At 36.0% G+C, this 22,717-nt stretch overlaps 1 protein-coding gene across 10 annotated transcripts in view; it reads left to right on the top strand.

Moving 5' to 3' along the window:
* LOC145286010 (DENN domain-containing protein 1A-like) overlaps nt 1-22,717 on the top strand; it is a 798,566-nt gene that overhangs the window by 110,352 nt on the left and 665,497 nt on the right. For all 10 annotated transcript variants that reach the window (XM_080134611.1, XM_080134619.1, XM_080134620.1 and 7 more), the window contains exon 2: nt 3,933-3,997. In XM_080134611.1, the coding sequence (XP_079990737.1) occupies nt 3,933-3,997 (65 nt within the window). The remainder of the gene's footprint in view (nt 1-3,932; nt 3,998-22,717) is intronic.

Genomic DNA, 22,717 nt, shown 5'->3' on the forward strand with positions numbered 1-22,717 from the left:
TTCAGAGTAATCTGTCTTAGCTGTCTCTATCACTCTCTTACAATTATTTCTAGCTTCTATAAACTTCTGTTTATTTGAGTTGGACTTATGTCGGTTGAATCTGCGGAACGCATTCTGCCTTTGACAAATGGCAGCTGCACAAGCAGAAGTAAACCATTGGGGGGAGTGGGGCTTGCTATAGAATTTCCGTGCGGGAATATGTGCTTCAATAGCAGTTTTGAACTATTCAGTGGTCTCATTTGCACACTGTTCCGCTGGAAGAGTAAAGATATTTTGCCATGGGGCATCTCTGATGAGCTCCCTGATGGCTTCCCAATCAGCCTTTTTGTAATACCTCATTGTTTTGAGTAGTGGGTCTTCAGTTTTAGGGCGAGAATTTAGGCTGATTTCTACCATTATCACAGCGTACAGATTGTACAAGTTTAACAGACTTCCTTTTGGGGTCAAAGTTGCCCCTGCGATTTTTCAGCAAATTATGGACATTATGTTAAATGGGTTGGATTTCACAGTAGGGTACCTGGACGATGTGTTAATGAAAAGCATTAGCAAAGAACAACACAAAGCTCATGCAAACCAAGTATTCAAAAAGATGCAGGATTATGGATTTAAAGTAAAGCAGGAAAAATGTACATTTTTCATGGAGAAAATAAAATACTTGGGGCAAATCATCGATAAACATGGAAGAAGGCCGGATCCAGATAGATCGAGTGCAATAAAGAATATGCCTGCTCCAGAAAATATTGCATCTTTACAAAGTTTCTTAGGTTTGGCAAATTACTACAATGTATTTATGCCAAATATGCATAAACTAAGGTCACCTTTAAATGAACTGTTAAGGAAAGACCAAAAGTGGGTCTGGACGCAAGAGTGCGAAGAAGCATTTCGAGAAATTAAAGAGACTTTAACGTCTGACTTATTTCTGGCACATTATAATCTCAAGTGTGAAATTATAGTTGCAAGCGATGCCAGCTCCTATAGCATAGGAGCATGCATTTTACACAAAATGGATGATGGAAAAGTCAAACCCATAGCGCATTCATCCCGATCACTTTTGCCAGCCGAAAAGAACTACTCACAAATTGAAAAAAAGACGCTAAGCATTATATTCGCAGTAAAGAAATTTCATTGTTTCCTGCACAGTAGGGAATTTCTGTTACAAACAGATCAAAAACCATTAACGATTTTCGGATCAAAAAAGGGACTACCACAACATACGGAAAATAGACTCCAAAGATGGGGTACTATACTTCTGAATTACAATTTTTAAATGGAGTATGTACCATCTAAAAAATTTGTTCATGCAGACAGGTTATCAAGGTTAATACCTAAGCAGACAGAACCATTGGAGGATATGGTAATAGCAGCCATTCAAGCGGAAGTTGAAGTAAAATATACATTGTGACACAATAAAAGAACTTCTAGTAACGCTTGATGAGATTAAGAGTAAGGAAGAGGTGGACGAATTTATTATACGCATGAAAAAAAGGATCAACAATAACAAACTGGATGAAGAAATTTATTCAATTTGCGATAACGTCCTGTTATATAGTGACAGGGTGGTAATTCCTGTGACATTACAGAAAAGAATGCTCAAGAAATTCCATGTAGGACATCCAGGTATATCAAGAATGAAAAGCCTTATGCACTGTTTCATTTATTGGCCAAACAAATATAGAAGGAAAAATCAGGGAATGTAGAGGATGCGCATTAGCTATGAAAGCTCCTCCAACTCAATTCGGATCGTGGGCAAAACAGGACCGACCTTGGTTTAGGATTCATTTAGATTTTGCAGGACCACTAGATGGGTTCTACTATCTCATTGTTGTAGACAGCCTATCTAAATGGCCGGAAGTATTAAAATGTAAGAATCCCACATCCGAGGTAACTATCAACTTCCTGTATGAACTATTCACTAGGTTTGGAGTAGTAGACTGCATTGTCACAGACAATGGAATGCAATTTACCTCTACCGAATTTAAACATTTTTGCGAGGATCATCTAATCGAGCATATAACTATTCCGCCATACCACTCAAGAAGTAATGGACAAGCAGAGAAATTTGTTGACACATTCAAGAGAGCTCTGAAAAAAGCTAGTGGGTCGCCGATGGATAAGTCAATCCAACATGTTTTACAAGTCTACAGAGTCACTTCGAATGCAAACATCAAAATGTCGAAGACACCTGCTGAGGTTATGTTCGGACGCAAGGTTAGATCGATTTTTCAAAAGTTGTTATCAAACCAGGATAGGCCAAATCTAAAAAAAAAAACGATAAAAAAAATAGTATAAAGTTGGCGAAAGAGTCTTCTACAAGATTCACAAAAATAATAAGACTTTCTGGGAGTCTGGCATTGTTGAGAAACAAATAGACAACATGGTTTACATGATTAAGGGACCAGACTTCGTGCACAAACGTCACACTAACCAAATTCATAAAAGATCCTCGAACAGTGAGGTGACCAGATCGCCTGAGGAGGACAGTGTTCGATAGTTTTCAGGTGCCCATACCAGAGACAGCTCCGGAGAACAGAAGATAAAACAGAAAACGGAAATCAACAGAATTGATTAGGGTGAACCCAAAACAAAAACGTTATTAATCCCAGACGGGATATTTTCAAAGGGGAGGGGGTGTTATACTGGCCTTCCTTGCACAGAGGAATTTACACCGATTAGCACTATAAATAGCGCTGGTAATTCCAACACTTTTCATGATGTTTTTTGTTTTTTTTTTTGATTTGTAGAATAGATCAATAGACTTGCTTAGAGTAGGACGGAGAGAGAAAGTAAGAGAAAAAGAAACAAAGAAATATATATATTATTTTTTTTTTTTTTGTAGCACATAAGGTAAAGCCGTAACAATTAACCACTAATATGACATAGAGAAACCTGACCTGGAGCTACTGCATGGTCCAGAATTCAGTTACTAAATGGCAATACAGCAGCCCCAGTACTTTGCACCTGCTGATAGAACAACCTCCTTAGTGGTTAAACCAAGGTTCGGGTCCCTGACTATCAGGCAAATAACGTCAACTCAGATAAAATGTTTACCTCCAGCACCCTTACTAGTGACATGGCCACAAGGATAGACATAGAAACAGAAAATTTCCGACATCTCTGGTGACTCTTCACACAAAATACTATCAACCTAGAATACAGCGTTTTCTTCTCCCTTTGTCAGAAAAATCACTCATTAAAAATGAGGACTGAAAGACAAATTAGGAGAAGCGAGAGTAACTGGAGTTGCCGATAACACATCCACAATGCAACTTCAAAGGAAGATGAAATCTGAACTATATAAGGTGTGTATAGAACAGGAGATGCCGAAAGAATGAATAAGAGTTATTGGGTTAGATGTAGAACAGTTGAGGTAGTAGGTGCAGTTCACAAGGAAAACATGAGAGGAAATGATAAGGATGAACTTTAGGGATAATTAAAGACCTGGCCAGCGATAAGTTAGTTTGGAAGCCTATGTCTCCAATACCATGCTAGCATATAAAGGAGGGTGAAAGCACCTGTTGTCCTGTGTGAAAAGCTGTGTAACAGCTGAAGTATAGGTGTGGTGTTTTATCGTAGAACGGAAGACAGACCAAAACCTCTTTACTAGGCTTTACCGAACTAATTTCACAGCCAATAATAAACATAAGAGCAAATAGTACACGTAAGAGCAAATAGCAGGTAGTAGCAGTAAACGCAAGAACTGTTAGTAACGAAATAGTGAAGAAAAAAAAAACTCAGCCCTTTTAAAAAGGAAAAGGAACGTGTGCAAAATCACATGCCATAGAAACTTTTACTTTAACGGAAATATAACGATAGGTTGATTGAAATTGTTTACAATGCAACCTTTCTAAAATATCAGATTATCACTGAATAAAATTTGAGACTACTCCTAAATTGTGGAAATAACATTTTTTTTATTTTCTTTTTTCCTCCAGAGATAATCCAGAAAGAATCTTTGAACTCTTTGTAGAAATTGGCAAACCTTCCAACAATGATGAAGGTAAGTTCATTTTATTCAAATGATGTGGCTTGAATTGAAATTGAATATTTTATAACATAATTGAGTCAGTTTATCTTTTTATTTTACAGTGTCTACTGTTCACCATCTTAAATGCTTCAATATAAATGAGAGATTGTGTTTAAATATTCATCAAAATTGAACTAAAAGTACACAAGTTTACACTCTCATGGAATGAGAATGTAAACTTGTAATGCTATGAAAAATTTCTTTTTAATGTTGCCCATTTTCAGCTTAGCATATTTGTGCTCTTTCCAAAATATTATTCATGACAGATTGCAGAATTGTGATTTAACTCCTTATTTCGTTCCTGATGTTTTCCTTCAATTCTTGCAAGGTTTAGAGTTTGTTATAACAAAGACTCTTTCTTTAAGATATCCTCACAAAAAAAAAAGTCGGGGCTAGTCAAGTTTGGAGAACATGTTGGCCATTTGACATTGCCATAGCAACAGATAATGTGAGATGTAGATTATCTTCTTTTAATTGTTACATTTGTTTACATCTATCTCCACTAAATATTTGATGGGGAGGGGTTCAGTATGGGAAATTTCAGACCTAATCCAACTCCTTCTGATTTTGGTAATTTTGTAACCCTTCAGGGCCGGAACAGATGCACAGGCTTGAAAGAAACGTGCAGTTGGCTCCAATCACCGTGACATTACCTTTATCTCTGTCTAGTGGTAGGATTTGTCCTCGTTGCCATGGTTCGCTTGTCTCCAATGTTGGTCTGGCTTCCAAACTGCGTCAACAGGGCTGATCTGAAATAGACTACACCTCCTTGCAACAGCGTTTCACAAACAAGACAAAAGAAGTCAAGGATTAACTTTGTTTCATAACACGAAATAATTATTGCACTGAAGTTTACAAGTTAGTATGTTCATAAGGCGTTAGTAACATCGTACAATTTATAGCGGCTAGCAGCCTTCTGCTAACAAAGTTCCTTGTTTGTTTATCGTCGATGTATACTTAGAAAGAAAATTGACTTAGAAAAAAATGTGTGGCAAGTTTCAACCAAGAGTGCAACAGGGAGGGAAGTCGAAGACGCGTGGCAGTGTGTGTCATTCAGATGTCTTCGCTTTTCGTTATATTGGAATCAGCTGTAATTCCGCCTTATCAATACGGGTCCCAAATGATCACCAGCCAATCGGAAGCCGACCTTCTGTCTTTCTCTCTTTACTAGGTCCAGTCACATTCCGTTTCCCAAAGGTCAGGGAATCCAAGTATTTCCATTACACGCAAAATTTCAGCAACACTGCTCTCCCAACCGCTGAACCAGTCAATCACTGAATTCTGAATGCCCTGGCATAGAAGAAAAAAGAAATAAAAACAATGACCTTTGAAATTATCGAAGAGAAAAAGGGTTTTTGCCTCTGTCCTGAGTTACTATATCAGTAAAAGCAGTAAATATCAATGTGCCCATGAATGGTCATTTTATGGCTTCACTATCAGCTGTCATATTCACTTAGATTTGTCTCTTTATGCATACTACACAACCACTTCAGGGACCATCCAAGAACTGTTTTCTTTAAGGTCTGATTTTATGAGAACCAGTCTTTGACTTGAAATAAACATTTTCTCTTTCATTTTTCCCTTATCATCAGTTGTGGAATGCTCTTCCCAAGGATTTCACGGCCAATTACAAATTAACTGACCACTTGACAGCTACCCACTTGACTTGATTCTTTGGTGGTCTTTCAAATAAGTGCCAAATTTTCACTGCTTGGGAAATATAATTATGGTTTCCACTTAATCTTTCAACTATCCATCTTGTGGGGGGAGGGGGAATCATTTTGATTATCTTTGAAGAACACTGATTCCTTTTTTTTTTTTTTCATCATCATTATCCTCACCATCATTTACATTGTTATCACTGTTACATTCAACAATGCTAAATCTCCTGAACTCATGTTAAAAGGACCACTTACGAGACCAAGACCAACTGCTTCTTGACCCACCAGCAAGGCTATCCATTGTTGCCCAGTGCCCCATCGGGTTACAGTTTTTAAGTTTCTAGCTGATGAAATAGAATGTGCAATATCAAAACCACTCAACTAGTAGAACCCTATTTTCTAGAAAATTAAATGAAATCTTGTTTCTGAGTTTTTGAAATAAGGATTGATTATTCGCATTATCCGGGTTTATTGGACTACTGTTTTCATTTTTAGTGTCATTTTCACAACATTTTAGTTGATGCAACCTCCAACCTTCTTCAAGTGCATTTTATTGAACTCCAGGAATCTGTCAAAATTGATACACTGAATTTCAAACAGAACTCTTGATTTCATTTTCTGTATCATGTAGAGGTCTTAAGTAATTCACGATTTTACTTTCGGTAGCTCATACTTAGGATAGAACCTTCAACTTTTAAAAGAAAGTCACTTTTACAACTGAATTTTCAAGTACTCTAACCACTGCGCCACAGGTACTTGCAGACAATTCTAGTATGAATTTTAGGAGCCTTATACCTGTTTTTATTTCTAGATGTAGCTACACACACACACACACACACACACACACATAGTCGTGCGAGATGGGTCAGCGGTTTAGGCTCATTACCGTGGGGTCCTGATTTCGAATCTTGCTAGATTTAGCCACTCTAATGAGTCGTAGACGACGAAACACATGTCAGTGGATAATTATATTTTAAAACTAATATATATATATATTTCTCCCAAACCGCAGGCCTTGATGGAGGGGAAACTAAAACTTGCTGCTATAGCAATGCTATGATCTGAAAGGACAGCAATGGGGGACTTGATTCCAAATATTCCTCATATGTTATATCTCCCGTCTTTTGGAAATGGGGTACGATTATGAATATCTCAAGTATCAAACAATCCTTATACACTGTGAAATTTACTTTATGCATGAAAACCAAAGAGGAGAGATACAACATATGAGAAATATTTGGAATCAAGTCTCTTGCTGTTATTTCAGATCATTTGAAACTATAGCATCAAGGCCAGAGGTTTTGGGGAAATATCAGATATTTTGTAATTCATATGCTGGGAAAACAAATGACTATGATTGAAACATTTTATGGCTATAAAAAAGTGCCAAAAATAGGCACTGGATGATGGATGATCCCCTTAAGGACAAATGTCACGTAGCCCAATACACAATTCAGGTCCTTATCTTTCTAACGAGCCTTCATTTGTTAAATTCTATTGCTTGAAGTAATTGTAAGAGAGAAATAGCGACAGCTAAGAGAGAATACACTAAAACCACCAGAAAACGCATCGAAGCACAGAAATTAGGAACCCATGATTTTTGGAAAATCTACAACAGTGTAGTAAATAATGGGCAGTCAACGATTCCCCCACTATCAAACAATCATGAGGTTGCTTGCACGGCAACTGACAAGGCTAACCTGCTTGCCAGTCGGTTTGTCTCAAACTCCACACTAGACCTGGCTCACCACTCCTTCCCCGACTTTCCTTTGCAGACAGGCACCACACTAGACAATTTCAAAATCACCCCTTCTCAGGTACATGGTATCATAAAAAACCTAGACACCTCAAAAGTAAGTGGGCCTGATCTCATCCCGGCTGTGCTATTAAAAAAATGCTCCGCTGAGGTTGCTCCAGTTCTCTCCAAACTTTACAATAAATGCCTTAACGAATCTTGCTTTCCCGACTGCTGGAAAACCGCTTCTGTGGTACCAGTCTTCAAGAATTCTGGTGAAAGAACTGACCCATTAAATTATCACCCCATTAACCTACTCCTTCTTTTCGCCAAAATATTTGAGTCTTTAATTAATCAAGTCTCTCACTTTGCAGCTGCTAAACTCTTGACTGACAATCAATATGGATTTAGGCAAGCCCATTCCACAGCAGATATCCTAACTGTAATCTATGAATGTATATACCGTTCACTGGACAAAACAGGGGAGGCTTTTGACAGAGTATGGCACGATGATCTTCTAAGGAAAATTAGATCTATATGGTATCGCTGGAAGAATACATAATGTAATTAAATCCTTCTTAAGAGAAAAATCCAGGTTGTCCTCGATGGTCGTACATCTAAACAATATGATATAAATGCGGGAGTACCTCAGGAGTCTATCCTTGGACCTTTATTATTCCTGATATTCATAAATGATCTCCCTGATAAAATTGTTTCTGAGATGGGTATATTTGCTGATGACACCACTCTCTATAACAGGCATGAGGAAAAACAAATGAACACATAAGGAAATGGCAGAAACACTAGAGGATGATCTCCAATCTGTAGTGGAATGGGGACAAAAATGGATGGTCATATTCAATGCTGCCAAGACTAAGCTTGTTTCCTTCAATAATTACAAGAAACCAATACTACTATCGCAGCAATAGCCAAGAACACATTACCCGAAAGTACTTCCTTTAAATTCCTCGGCCTAACATTTACCGGAAATATGAACTGGAATAGATACATTAAGAGCATTGCCAAGGCTGCAGCCACCATTCGCCCATGTATGGAATACTGTTGTCACATTTGGGATAGTGCATCTGCTACTTGTCTCGCACTCCTGGACAAGGTTCAAAAGAGTCTCCAACCTGATAGGTCCTGAACTGTCATCTAGGCTTTAGCTTCTGTCTCATCGACGAAATGTTGCATCCCTCTGCCTGTTCTACAAGTACTTTAATGGTGAATGCTCTGATGAACTACCAGCACTCGTACCCCCTTGACGTAAATCCCCCCAACAAACCCGACAAGCAGCTAAATCCCACCCCTTTCACAGTAAAGATCCTTAGGTATAAGAAAGCCTTCTACTCCAATAGTTTCTTCCTCAGAACTGCTAGACTTTGGAACTCTCTTCCAGGATTCTGCTTTCCCAACTGTACTGATATGCAGAAGTTCAAGTGTAATGTGAACAGACGGTTTGCTACTCATCTCCTTTCATAATGTCCCTGCAACTAGCCCCTACTTCAAAGTGATATTGTGCCTTGTTTGATGTGAAAATGGAATTAAAAAAAAATATATATATATATATATATATATTTCTATTATTAATATATTTTCCTTGTGTATCTAAGCTCCACTTGCATGCTGGGCTTTTTACAGCAAAAAGTTTCTATTTAAAGAATCTTTATATACTTTGATCCATCTATATTTACTACCTACTTAATACTATACATATCTCTTATTTACATATTGTGTTAAATTCTATACTAGGTCTACTTTGTAATTGCACTTGCACTGCTTCTTTGTGTTGTCTTGCTCTCCACTGTTCCTCTCCATCTATAATTTTTACTTTGTCCCATAAGGGTAAATAGTTTCCCTTTTCTCTATATATGGTCAGCCATACCAGACTTTTCAATTTCTCCATATATAGATTGAAAAGATGAGAACAGTAGTCTGAAGAATCCAAATAATAAATGTTCAACTCTTGTTTTTTGGTGCTAGTTGCTGCTTAAAATTTAACTATAGTAGATTGTTTTGTAGGTAAAACCAGGGTTGCGGAGTTGGAGGTTTTAGCTGGAGTATTTCTAAGAGTACTAGGAGTCGGAGTCAGAATTTTTTTATCTGACTCCGACTCATTAAGTCCAATGAATTTATTTTTTTGACATGGTTTTCCTGTTGGTTTTACCAGTTTTTTGTATTGTATTTTCACACCAAACAAGGCACATTGTCACTTTGATGTAGGGGGCTACTATCAGAGACCTAAGTTGCAAGGGTACTATTAGCGTTAGGTGATTTTTTTTGTTTTTAGGTAATTGTTATTTTATCAACTTGCATGAAAAGACCTATGTAAAAGATGCTTACAACCGTTTGAATTATGCAAATACCATCAGTAGTTCAAAAGTTATGAAAATTTTAAGTGCTAAAATTTATGCTTTTCCATGGCCATTTTTCTTTAGAAAAAGTGGGCTAAATTACGGATCTCAACATTTCAAGAAATTCGGTAATTTCGCCACCATTTATTTATTTTTACCCTAAATTGCAAAAAAAATAAAAAATTTCAATTCTGATCTTTTCTTTGTCTGTGCTAAGGCTATAAACATCAGCCCTATTTATTGAAGTCAGAAAATGAAAGAATTGCCTATTTTCAGGCACTCATTTTTAATAATAAATAACATAGAATTATGTTTAATTATATTTTTCATGATTGAGGCATATAGATTTCAAAGTAATTGAGGCCCTGAGTTTCTGTTGTTAATCGTTTTTATATTAAATTTTCATAAAGTTAGCCCTGTGTCCATGTAACACACGTGACGCTTAATTGACTTTTTTTTTCTTCTCATTCTTCAATAAAACCTCAAGGAAAAAATCCTTTCTGGTTATAAGCTAGCATATTACTGCAAACAAAATAATAGCAAAAAAAATTTAGCTATTTTTTTCTTCTTGAAAGAACACTTTGAATTTGTAACGCACATGATGTCATGTGTTACATGCCAAAATATCACTTCAAAATCTTCAATAATCAATGGATTTAAACATAATAAATAACATACGCATACAATGCTATAAAAGATTTATTTATTGAGAAATTTTAGGTTGAAAATAATAAAGCACATTCTGATTTCTTCCAATATCTATCATTGGTGGACTTGATTTTCTGATCACATTCTCGGGCCGGTATGCAATTATATCAACTTTTTTTGGCCAGTACCATTGGCCTTTTCTGGAATACTTCATTACTGATACTTCTATATCAGTATCTATAATTGATAAAATTTCACTAGGAAATAAACTTTCTATTCAATTTTTTTTGTTCTAATTGAACATTTGAAAAAAAAAAAAATTCCATGCTAAAATAGGAACACACACACACACATATAGAAGTAAGTTACAAAATATATATGGCGATAAGCTACACAGAATATTCCCCGTTTCATCCATACTAGGCCTAAGCCTGATGAATCCTAACGTGAATGAAACGTGGAATATTCTGTGTAGCTTAATCACCATATATTTTATAACTTACTACTTAGCTTTACCTACGTATTGAGCACTGTTGAAGTAAATACTTAAAGTTTACGCATAAATTTATACTTTCGTATGTTAATTTATGTGGTTAAATGAAGTAGTCATATATATATATACATAACCATGAAATTTGAACAAAACATGACTTTTCATTCAAATGTTAGAACATCATAAAGTTGAGGTTTTCTAGTACAGAAATAAATAAAAATAGAAACTTCATTCAAAAGGTATACAATAGCTAATATACGTTTTCTTTTTATAATCACACACTTGTAATGTGTTCTAAATAATTAAAAATAAAAATGAAAAAAATGTAATTCATTGCTGTAAACCACTTTGTAAACAGACATTTTTTTATGAATTTACATGACGCTAGCGACACTTGCATGAAAAGTACTTAATTCATTTCAAATTTTATAACAAAAGTAATACATTGTTTTATTTGCTGATAATTTCAAACAGTAGCATTTCGTAATCAATACTTTTCAGCTTTGTTGATATGAAATGTTCTTATTTTAAATAGGTCCTTGTCTAAATGTTAAAATTATTGAAGAAAAAAAATAATTAAAATATTAAATTTTTCTTTTCATCACAAGTTAAAATATTCAAACGTTGAGAAAATAAATTTCTTTATCAACTGCATGGAAAACTAAGCTGGCTTTGTTGATTTTTTTTTTTTCACTAAGTCACCAATGTGGATTATTGGTGTTTGCTGCTGCTGGAAAAATGAATGCTGTCCGAAAGATTTCTACTCCAAAATTCTTATATATGTATATGTGTTCGTTCAAACAGGTTTTAAAAAAAACTACTTGATATATTTTTATGATACATACATGAAAAAATAAATGCATGTTTGAAATCTTTTCAATGAAAATTGTTTATGCTATAAAGCCTGAACATAAAGGGATGGTATGGTCCAAACCAAACGACCAATTCACTTAGGACAAAAACTAAGATTATTATTTATTCTGATCAGTTGCCAAATTTGAGTATTTTCCCCACTTCACAGAACTTTGAAAATCAAGGAGATTTCGCAAAGGTAACACGCGTGACACTAAAGTATAACACATGTGACAACAAATACCTTAATTCTCAGGGGTCCAATGAATAAAAATTTCTTAAGACTATTGTAATAATTAGAAGACTCCATAAAAATTTAGAAAAACACATTTTTATATAAAATTAAGGCACCATTCATAGAGTTTATACATTGTTTAACAATGTTTGAAATATCCTTCCCGTCTGAATATAATGCACGTGGCATTAGAAAAAAGACCATTATAAAAAAATGGTTATAGGTATGGTTTGTTTTATGTACTACATGAAAGAGTAATGCCTTAAGACTAAACAAGCCAAAAAGAAAAGAGTAAAGTATTATAAGGGCGATTTGAAATAAATGTTATTGCTGAAAACCCGAACTGTGACATGGAACATGTGACATGGAATGGCCCAATATAGCTTTATTGAGAATAGACATTTTCCTGCCTCCTCACCAAAGGAGAGCTTAATTTTGGGTGTAGCCATTGAATGCCTAAAGAGCATTCATGGCCGATATTTACTACTCCCCGCAAAGAAAAAAAAAACATGAGTAGATATGAATTAATCTCAGAAATAAATCGAAGAAAATTTTTCATAGATTTTGGATTTCTGTAAAAGATGGAAATTCCCATAGTTGACCAGAACTTATGCATTTTGGGACCAGTCCAATTTTCAATTTTGTAAACCCTCTCTATCTGGCCCAAGATATACCCCTATAAATCATATTCTACATGAATCCTCGATGTAGCTTTCATAATACCAGGATTCAACTATTACATAGTTGAATTTTCAGTAAAATTTTGAATTTTATTTCTTTGTTGTAAACAAACAAATAAAACGGTAATTTTTTACCTTGTTTCTACCTTAACATTTAAAATGATTACTCTTACAGGTTTTAAGGTATGTTGAAAACTAATATCGCATTTAGATTTTCTGCAAATAAGTAGTTTTCTGGATATTAAGCAATGTCATTTCTTATGTTATCACTGGTGGCCATCTTGGTAAGTGTGAGCGTAACCCTAAGAAACTATGCGCAAACGCGCGTACCAAGATGGCCACCAGCAATAACATAAGAAATGACATTGCTTAATATCTGGGAAGCTACTTATTTGCGAAAAATTTAAATGCGATATTCGTTTTCAGCATACCCGAAAACCTTTAAAGGTAGTCATTTTAAAGAAAAATGTTAAGGTGTAAACAAGGTAAAAATTTATAAAAGGCATCGCAATTTATCGAACCACCTAATTATTATTATTATTATTTAGATATCCTCAGTTAAAAAAAACTTGTTTGCTTTATGGATTCGAAAAAATGGTTTTGACAATGAGTTAAAAATAAATTAAAGTTTCACAGTATTTTTTTTTTTATTTAACTGTTAATACAGAATAATTAACAAAACACCCTTCCTTCCTCATGTTTAGAATGGGTTTCTAAATAATGTTATTATTTCAGCATAATTGCACAAGTACTTATTGCACAAGTATTTTATTTGTTATATATATATATATATATATATAAAAAATTTTTTTTTTTTTTTTTTTGACCAGTAAAAAATTCTACTTTGAGTTAGAAGTTATAAATAGCATGATAACAGAAACGCATGTACTTAATACATTTTTTTTTTTTAACACTTTTAGTACATGTGTACTAAAAGTGTTAAAAACAACAAAATAGTATTGTTTGGAAATCAAATTTGAAAAACTTAAATAGTTTTTTTTTTAAATTGACAAACTCAGAATAAGAAATGAAAATGATTTTTCTACTTTCGTTTTGAAAGCAGAAAAAACAGTTTTTTATTTTTAAGAGAATACAAATGAAACTCTTTAATGCACTGACTGTAGTTGGCCAAGCGCTGATCAACGCATAGCGAGCTGTTTTCCTCGCTAAACAGATTTAAATTTCTATAAAAGATAACATTTTAAAGAAATTTCTGCACAATTTATAATTATCAAATGTTTACATATTATACATGAAAATAATTCTGAAACTATTATCTATATGAAAATGGATGATATATACCGATTTATCTTATCAATTTGGAAATATTTTTTGTCAACTTTGCTTGGTTATAACTTTGCTTCCTGTGGTCATAAAAATATAAATCAAAGTCCAGTAGAGGTGGACTTCTATGCTTATATAGCCTGTAAAATTTCAGCCATATCCAATCAAATTTGACCCCCGTGCATGTGTATCCAAACGTAACGTATAAAATGTAAACATTGAAAAAACAGTTTCCCTTTTTGTCTTCATTTTAACCGTTTTTTTCATTTTTAACTTGGGCATAAAAACATTGAATGCATAAAAGAAAAATAAATTAAGGTCATTGGAATGCTCTGTCTGTTCTCTTTCCATCAATGTAATTTTAAAAATTGATCCACAAATAAAAAAGATATGACTTGTTAAAGCACATTAGGTATGTAATATTGCCAGTGTCCATGAAAATACAACATACACTTGTAATGCTAGTACTATGTAGGGAGTTGAGCAGCAAGCTGTCTGGTTATATTACACGAGTCAGTACAGTTAGAGAAGCAGGAATCCAGAAGAGAATTCCAAAGTCTAGCAGTTCTGGGGAAGAAGCTATTAGAAGGCTTTCTTACATCTAGAGATATCTACTGTGTAGGGGTGGGACTTTGTTGCTTCTCGTGTTTGTCGGGGGTATTTTCATCGAGGGGATAGAATAGCTTGTAGTTCGTCAGAGCATCCACCATACTTATAAATCAAGCAGAGGGATGTAACATTTTGTTGATGGGACAGGGGCTGAAGCTTAGGACCTATCAGATTGGCGACTCTTTTGGAACCCTGTCCAGGAGCGAGAAACTAGTAGCAGATGCACCAGCCCAACTGTGACAGCAGTACTCCATACATGGGCGAATAGTGGCTTTATAGAGGTGCAAGATACTTTCTAGCATCGTAAAGAGAGCCCACCTTCTTTGCAGCAGCCTTGACAATGCTCTTGATGTATCTATTCCAACTCCTGTCTCCTGTGAATGTTAAGCCGGGGAGTTTGAATGAAGTACTTTCAGTAATGTATCTTTAGCTATAGCTATTGGTGGTTGGTAAGGTTTCATGTAATTATTAAAGGAAACAAACTTTGTCTTGGCAGCTTTGAACGTTACAATCTGTTTTTGACCCCATTCCACTACAGACTGAAAGTCTTCCTCTAGGCTTTCCACCATTATGTGCTCATTAGTTTTCCCCATGTACCTGCTGTTGTTGGCAAATATACTCATGTCAGAGACAATTTTATTAGGTAAGTCATTTATGAATATTAGAAACTAGCTGTACCCTGCCACGCGTTGCTGTGGCTCAATTTGGTGTAATGGAAAAGTCTAATAAAAAGAGAAAATGCATGTTTCTTATATTCTTAGTACAGCAACCCACTCCAAAAAGTGGGGGGGGGGAAGAAGCAAAACTGTAAAAAAAAATAAAAGGTACTCTTGCAGAATTGGATCCAGAGTTTCCTTCCAGCATGGCTTGAACTCTACCAACAATCAATGGTTGCTAGAATGTTGAAGCTCTAATTGAGTTTTTTTTGTTTTTTGTATTAAAAAATGTGAGTTTTTAATTAGTATTTGGGTGGGGGTGGGGGGCATTACAATACACAAATTCGAAAAAGTTGTCCAAAAACAAATAAATGAAAGCAAATGGAAGGTAAGTTACGTTTCTACCTAATTGGATGATTTGTTAGTATTTTTATTTAATGTAAAATGTTTAATGAGCTCGAAAAACACAGTGTTTATCGATGTATTTGGAAAAGACAAACGGTCGTGGACTTTGTCGAATATGTTAAGTTTGGGAAAATAAGTTAAAAACTAGACAAAACTGTCAGAAACCCACCGAATATATGCTACCGTGACATAGACTGACATATTTGGTGGGTTTCTGACAGTATTTTGTATAGTTTTTTTTAGTTTTAACTCACTTTCCCAAACTTAAGATAATCAACAGTGTTCTCCACCATTTGTATTTTTCAAATATACTGATAAACACTGCTTTTTGAGCCGACTAAACATTGCATTAAATAAAAAGGGTTTGTATTACTAAACACCGATACGAAAAAGTTGTCGAAAAATAAATATATAACAAATAAATGTTATCAAAGGTAAGATAAGTTACTTTTCTACCTAACTGGATAAGATTTTAGTGGTTTTATTTAATGTAAAATGTTTAATCAGTTCAAAAACATGCAGTGTTTATTAGTATATTTGAAAAATACAAATGGCGGCAGACTGTTAAACACGTTAAGTTTGGGAAAATGAGTTAAAACTAAAAAGCTATACAAAATACTGTTAGGAACTTGCTCAATATATGTTACCATGACTTAGGCTGCCATATATTCGGTGATTATTTAACAGTAATTTGTACAGTTTTTTAGTTTTAACTCATTTTCCCAAACTTAACGCCATTTGTAATTTTCAAATATGGCAGTAAATGCTTTTTCGAGCCGAATAAACATTTTACATTAAATAAAAACACTAAAAAATTATCCAGTTTGGTAGAAAAGTAACTTATCTTGCCTTTGAAAACATTTACTTGTTATATATTTGTTTTTGTTGACAACTTGTTCAAATCTTTGTGCAAGTACAAACCCGAAGGGGGTATTTTTCTGTCTATTTTTATTTTTAGTATCGCGCTATTTTAAAATAGTTATTCCAAGTAAAATTTAGATTTCACAATATTTTTTATTTTTTTATTTTTTTTTTACATTAGGTTCACCTCCACAATTTTCTTTAAAATGACTACGTTTAAAGGTTTTCAGCTATGCTGATTAAGAAAATCTCATTTAAAATTTGCAGAGACAAGTAGTTTTCGAGATATAAAAACCTGTACTATTCACTATAATTCACTGGCGACCATGAATAAACACCCCAACCTCCCCATATTAAGAACAGCTTTCGGAATAAACACCCCCAACCTACCCATGTTAAAAATTGTGGAGGTGGACCTAATGTGAAAGTTTACCGTTTGTTTTTTAATAAATTGTTAGTTGAAAGCACAGAAGGCAGATTTGCCGTTTAGTTGTACAAATATCCTCAAACCAAGTAATCACTAAAAGGGACTCTTAAAGGTCGACATCGGTATCGTATTGCTGAAATATTAATATTATTATTTTGAAAACCATTCTTAATGAGGACCTGAGGGTGTTTTATAACTATTCTGTGCTTCCACCTTACAATTTAAAAAAAAAAAAAGATATCATGAAACTTGAATTTAAACTGAAAAAAAAAAAACCTATAAAAATAGCATGGTAGCATCTGACCTCGTATATTAAGAATGGCTTTCAAAATAACCTTACTATTTCAACACATTAACAATATATATAGTACCTAAAATTTTATTATGACATCTTCTGGCTAGTTTTCAAATTTCATGAAAAAATTCTTAACACAAACGTGGTACGAGCGTTTACAAATCAGGGGGAGGGGGGTCGTTACAAAATCTTACCGAAAACGCTGTTTTATGATGTTCACATTTTTATCACTTTATTTACTTAAGTCTAAAAATATATAATGTACATTATTATTTACTAATTCATTTGAAAGTATATTCATTTTCGAACAAAACGGTGGTATTTTGAGGACTTAAAGTGCTTGGGTTTTTAAAATATGACTATTTTAGCAGAAATCTGTGATTATCCAAAGCGTTTTATCGGCCATCTGTATTGCTAATGATGTTTAATATTTATCGATTTTTACAAGGTCAGCCTACAAAAGTTTAGGACTGGAAGCTAAACCCCCCTTCCAAAGTATGTGCAAAGTATGTGATTTTATTAGAGGGCGGCAGTACTAGGGGTCTATCTTCAAAAACCATTTGCACCTAGCTTAATCTCTTCATTAGGATGATAATAGATAGAGAAAAAAAGAATTTTTGAAAAAAAGTCATTTTTGACATGTGGGGGGCTTTTTTTACGATAGTGCCCCCCCCCCGGGGGGGGCCCAAAATCACCATTTGCAGCAAAAAATTTACATTATGCAAAATTGCATGCACCTAAACGTCCTAAATGGATACAAATTGGTATAGATAGTTGAGACTGATGATTTCTAGCCATTTTTGAGGCATTTTTGGGTTTATAGGATGAAAAGAAGGGCCAAAATGAGCCGAAATTTGCCCAAAATTACCCGAAACTTAAAAAATCGGCTATTTGGCTACTATGTTACTCCTAAAACATTCCAAATGACTATGAGTGGACTTAGTTGGCTAAAACTTACATTACCCCATAATTTCTAGCCATTTTTGAGGCATTTTTGGGTTCCTAGGATAAAAAGAAGGGCCAAAATGAGCCGAAATTTGCCCAAAATTACCCGAAACTTAAAAAAACGGCTATTTGGCTACTATGTTACTCCTAAAACATTCCAAATGACTATGAGTGGACTTAGTTGGCTAAAACTTACATTACCCCATGATTTCTACCCATAAGTCGATTGGCATCCCTGCAGATGGACATGTGTCACCATTCATAGGCATCGAGTTTTAGAAAAATTGTGAGGTGGTAATAAAAGAGTAATAGTTAACAATTGGAATAGAACAATAAATCATCTCAACAATTAATTGAAATACGTTATGAATGATTCAAATTCTTTATTGATCTCATCTTTGTTCTTCAGTGTGAATTTGTTTTTTCTTTCATAGTTCCAACTTCCCTTCACCTCGAGCAACTTCCCATTCTTATAGCGCAGAACCTGGTCACTGGTTACCTCCTCCAGAATGGGTGACGATGGATGAACCCACATCAGATTTGCACCTTTCTCAACCCGGACCAGCTGCTTCACAACAAATGTTTGATCATCCTTAATCGAAGTGAAGAAACCAATGTACCAGGTTGTCTGTTCACCCTCATACCATACACTCACACACATCTTGTTAGGCTGGTAGATTTGGTGCTCTTGTTCTTTTGGATCGTCTGACAGCACTTTCAAGGCATCGTCGTTGGTTGGCAATATCATTTCTGCGATGCTGCTTTGGCTTGCACTGTTGTCTTCGTTCGACAAGAGAACGGACAGATTTTCGAGCTGAGTGGACATGTCTATGTTGATCAGCCTAAATAACTCAGGTCGATGCAGTCGATCTGCTTTGTGAGTGTGAATGTAGAAGGAAAACTCAGTTTTGACAATTTTCTTGCCAATGTCGCCATTCTTTCTCAATACCTCTTTCAGCTCGTCAACAGAACAACACGGACCACCCCATTGCTTGCAGGTTTTAGCCAGGTTGAGAACGTAATCAACATTCTTCTGTTTCTTGGACAATTTCTTCTCCATTACTTGATTCTGCAGTTCCTTCTGGGATGAGTACCAAGAAACATTCATTGCTGCCAACTCATTACGAATTTTGGAGGCTTTGCTACTCAAATCTTTCCTCTCCGCACTGTGCAACACCATGTTATCTCTCAGTAACTCTCCTGTGTGTCGGTTGTTCTTGCAAATGACTGTTCGTGATCGCCTGCTGAACACGGACAACTTACGCTCTGCCTTCAAGTTGTGTGTTGGAGCAAACACCAACTCTTCATCGGATATTTTGGTGAGATCAGCTGCTCGCAATTCTTCTTTTGTGTCAGCTGCAAAACCATATTCGCGACCACACTGCAGTTGAATACACTCGGCTGCAGCCATGGTGAGCTTCAACAGCATTTTCATCTCCAAGTCACGACTCAGTTGATCGACGTTTCCAATTTTGGATTTCACAACATACACTTTCAAAGTGTCCACTTTTCCTTGTAGGAGATCTTGATGTAAACGAGGAAGTATTTTCTTCAATTCAGGTGTGGTAACTTTTTCTACAGCATGAAGGAATGGAAAAACGACATGATGATTGAAGTATGCCAGCAGTCTCAATTCCGAAATGAAAACCTCACACTTCAGGTAAATTCTACATGCTTGTGCAAGCAAGTTATCTGCTGGTGTTTCTTCAAGGAGCTGTTCAAGGATTGGAAGTGCCTGAATGATGGCGTTGGCACAGGAACCAAGTTTACAAAATCTTCTTTCCCTGTACAAGGTTAGCTTCCTGTCCCATCCATGCTGAACACATAATCGCTCAAATGGAACAGCCAATGAACAAGAGTTTGCGCTTGAATCTGGTGTCACAATTTTCAAGAGTGCGGTCATACCAGCTTGTACGACGGTGGTGTTCCTGAAGAAAGATCGCAAGTTGGGATTCACCTTTTCCAACTCACTACGAAGGTTTAAAGGTACCTCAAGACAGTTAGCAAGTACCTTCAAACTTGCTCTGTCAAGTCCCTCGACTGTGTGACTTTTGCAGAGAACGTGAATCGGAACATGGGACGATTTCAACCGCTGCGCCACACCTTCACCAATGAAATGGTTCTTCGACACGGAATCTGTGGAAATGAAAGTAACATTTTCCCATATCATTTTCGGAGTGACCTCTTCTTTCTTCTCGATTGATGCTGCTAGTGCGACTCTTCTAAGCGTCTCTTCTAGAAGATTGATAATATTCTCTCGATCCTCATTTCCCATGTAGATGGGACGAAGGTCGTATTCAACATCGTTGGAGAATGTCAATGTGATGCTGACCCAATCCCCATCGATACAACTTCGTGTTGTCGCATCATAGTGCAGGGTACTCTTAACATCACTTGGCTTGTCGAGGAGAATCATACCAGCTTCAGCCTCCTCTTGTGCAGCCAGAAGCCCAATGTATCTGTTGATAGTCTTCTCACTTGGCAGTACGAATTTGAATCTTTTCCATTCATCGCTGCTGTGAGGGACATGATTTTCGGAGTCGTTGTCCTCGTCGTTGCCACCATCCAACATCCCATCCTCATACTGACCTAGTTCAGGTTCATTCTTCATTTGCTCCTCCGCTGTCAAGTAGTAATCATGACCGTACAATTCCCTCGCGACTATTTGAACAGCCTTTCTGGCATACATTGCAGAGCATTGTACACCAACAGCAACCCGAGCACAAGCAACCTTGATGCGCTCAGTCAAAACGCGTTTCTGTCGTATCTCAGTACGAGGAAATCTAGTAGGTTCGCTGGCTGGTTTCTCCTCTGAAACAATACGGACTAACCCAGATCTATTAAGACTGATATTCATTGGCACGGAGGTGTCGAGATCAACGTCCATATCAACGTCCATATCATCATCATCAATACCCACATTCTCCCCCTTTTCCTCCTCCTCCTGATAGACTTGGTTGTCAGAGCGAAGCAATGGGTTGTAATACCGTTCATCAATTTCATTAGAGATGACACCAATTCGATTTGACTTCTGGTTCTGGTAGAAGATTCGCTCGTCTTCATCGAAGTCCTCAGGGTTTACGCTGGTTTTAAGGAGGTCAAACAGAACCATATGATTTTCAGCCCATGCTGTGAACAGTTGTCGCTTACTCTTCCCCAAAAGTTCGGTTTTACGTTTCTTGCCTCCGGTAGACAGCACGTAGTAATCGTTGTAGTGATTGTTCAACAACTTTCTGATCTTCTGCTGTACAACTTTACGAGACTGAACGAACTCAGCTCCAAACGCCTTGCTCCATAAGTGGATGATGGAACTTGAGAAATCATTAATGACCTTTGTGCGGAGTTTCGTTTCTCTACCCGGGTGGCTGGCTGGCGCATCACGGGTTATCATCATAACTACGTCCACCTCGAGTGGAAGTTTGGCGCCAAATGCATACTTCACCATTTTGGATGATAGCTGTAAAAGAAAAGAAAACCGAACATGATATCTGAAGGACCCAGTTGGTAGAAATATCCATTACAACAATGAAGGACCAAAGAGAAATGAAGGACTACAGTATACTGAAATGAAGAACCTGACAGATATAAAGGACCCAGTATAAAAAAGGACCCAGCATAAATGAAGACCCCAGTAGAAACACAGTGTCCTAGGGGGTTAGGTCCCCCACAGGTTTTTCCCAATTTTTCAGATCCTGCCCAAAAAGGCTCCCACCCAGCCTTCCAAAAATTTCATCCCCCACCAGGGACATAAATTCTATCAACAGGCTTAAAAACCATTCACAGAAACTGACTAAGCAATGTAGGTATATGTGACATAACAACATACAATCCCCTGCCTTTAATAAGCCACTTATTCGAAACAAATTTTTCACCTCAATGTTTTTGTGTGCATAATTATTTGTCTCTCTGGGAATTTCCCTTAGGGGACTAAGTGAACATTGCATTGCATGGTTTATTAACTGTTCTTTGGGGGATTTCCCTTTTATGTGAAATGGAACTAATTTCTTTCACAGTTTTGGGGTGGGGGAGGACACTAAGAGAAATGAAGGACCCAACAGAAATGAATTTCTGTTGAATAGAATAAGAATCTATTGCAGTGTTATTATGAAGCCATTGCAGTGTTGTTATCAAGAAGCCATTGCCATTGCAGTATGTTCTAGCCAACTAAGTCCACTCATAGTCATTTGGAATGTTTTAGGAGTAACATAGTAGCCAAATAGCCGATTTTTTAAGTTTCGGGTAATTTTGGGCAAATTTCGGCTCATTTTGGCCCTTCTTTTTATCCTAGGAACCCAAAAATGCCTCAAAAATGGCTAGAAATTATGGGGTAATGTAAGTTTTAGCCAACTAAGTCCACTCATAGTCATTTGGAATGTTTTAGGAGTAACATAGTAGCCAAATAGCCGATTTTTTAAGATTTCGGGTAATTTTGAGCAAATTTCGGCTCATTTTGGCCCTTCTTTTCATCCTATAAACCCAAAAATGCCTCAAAAATGGCTAGAAATCATCAGTCTCAACTATCTATACCAATTTGTATCCATTTAGGACGTTTA

The sequence above is a fragment of the Euprymna scolopes genome, chromosome 10 (assembly GCF_053919585.1).
Source record: "Euprymna scolopes isolate OS-2025 chromosome 10, ASM5391958v1, whole genome shotgun sequence".
NCBI lineage: Eukaryota > Metazoa > Mollusca > Cephalopoda > Sepiida > Sepiolidae > Euprymna > Euprymna scolopes.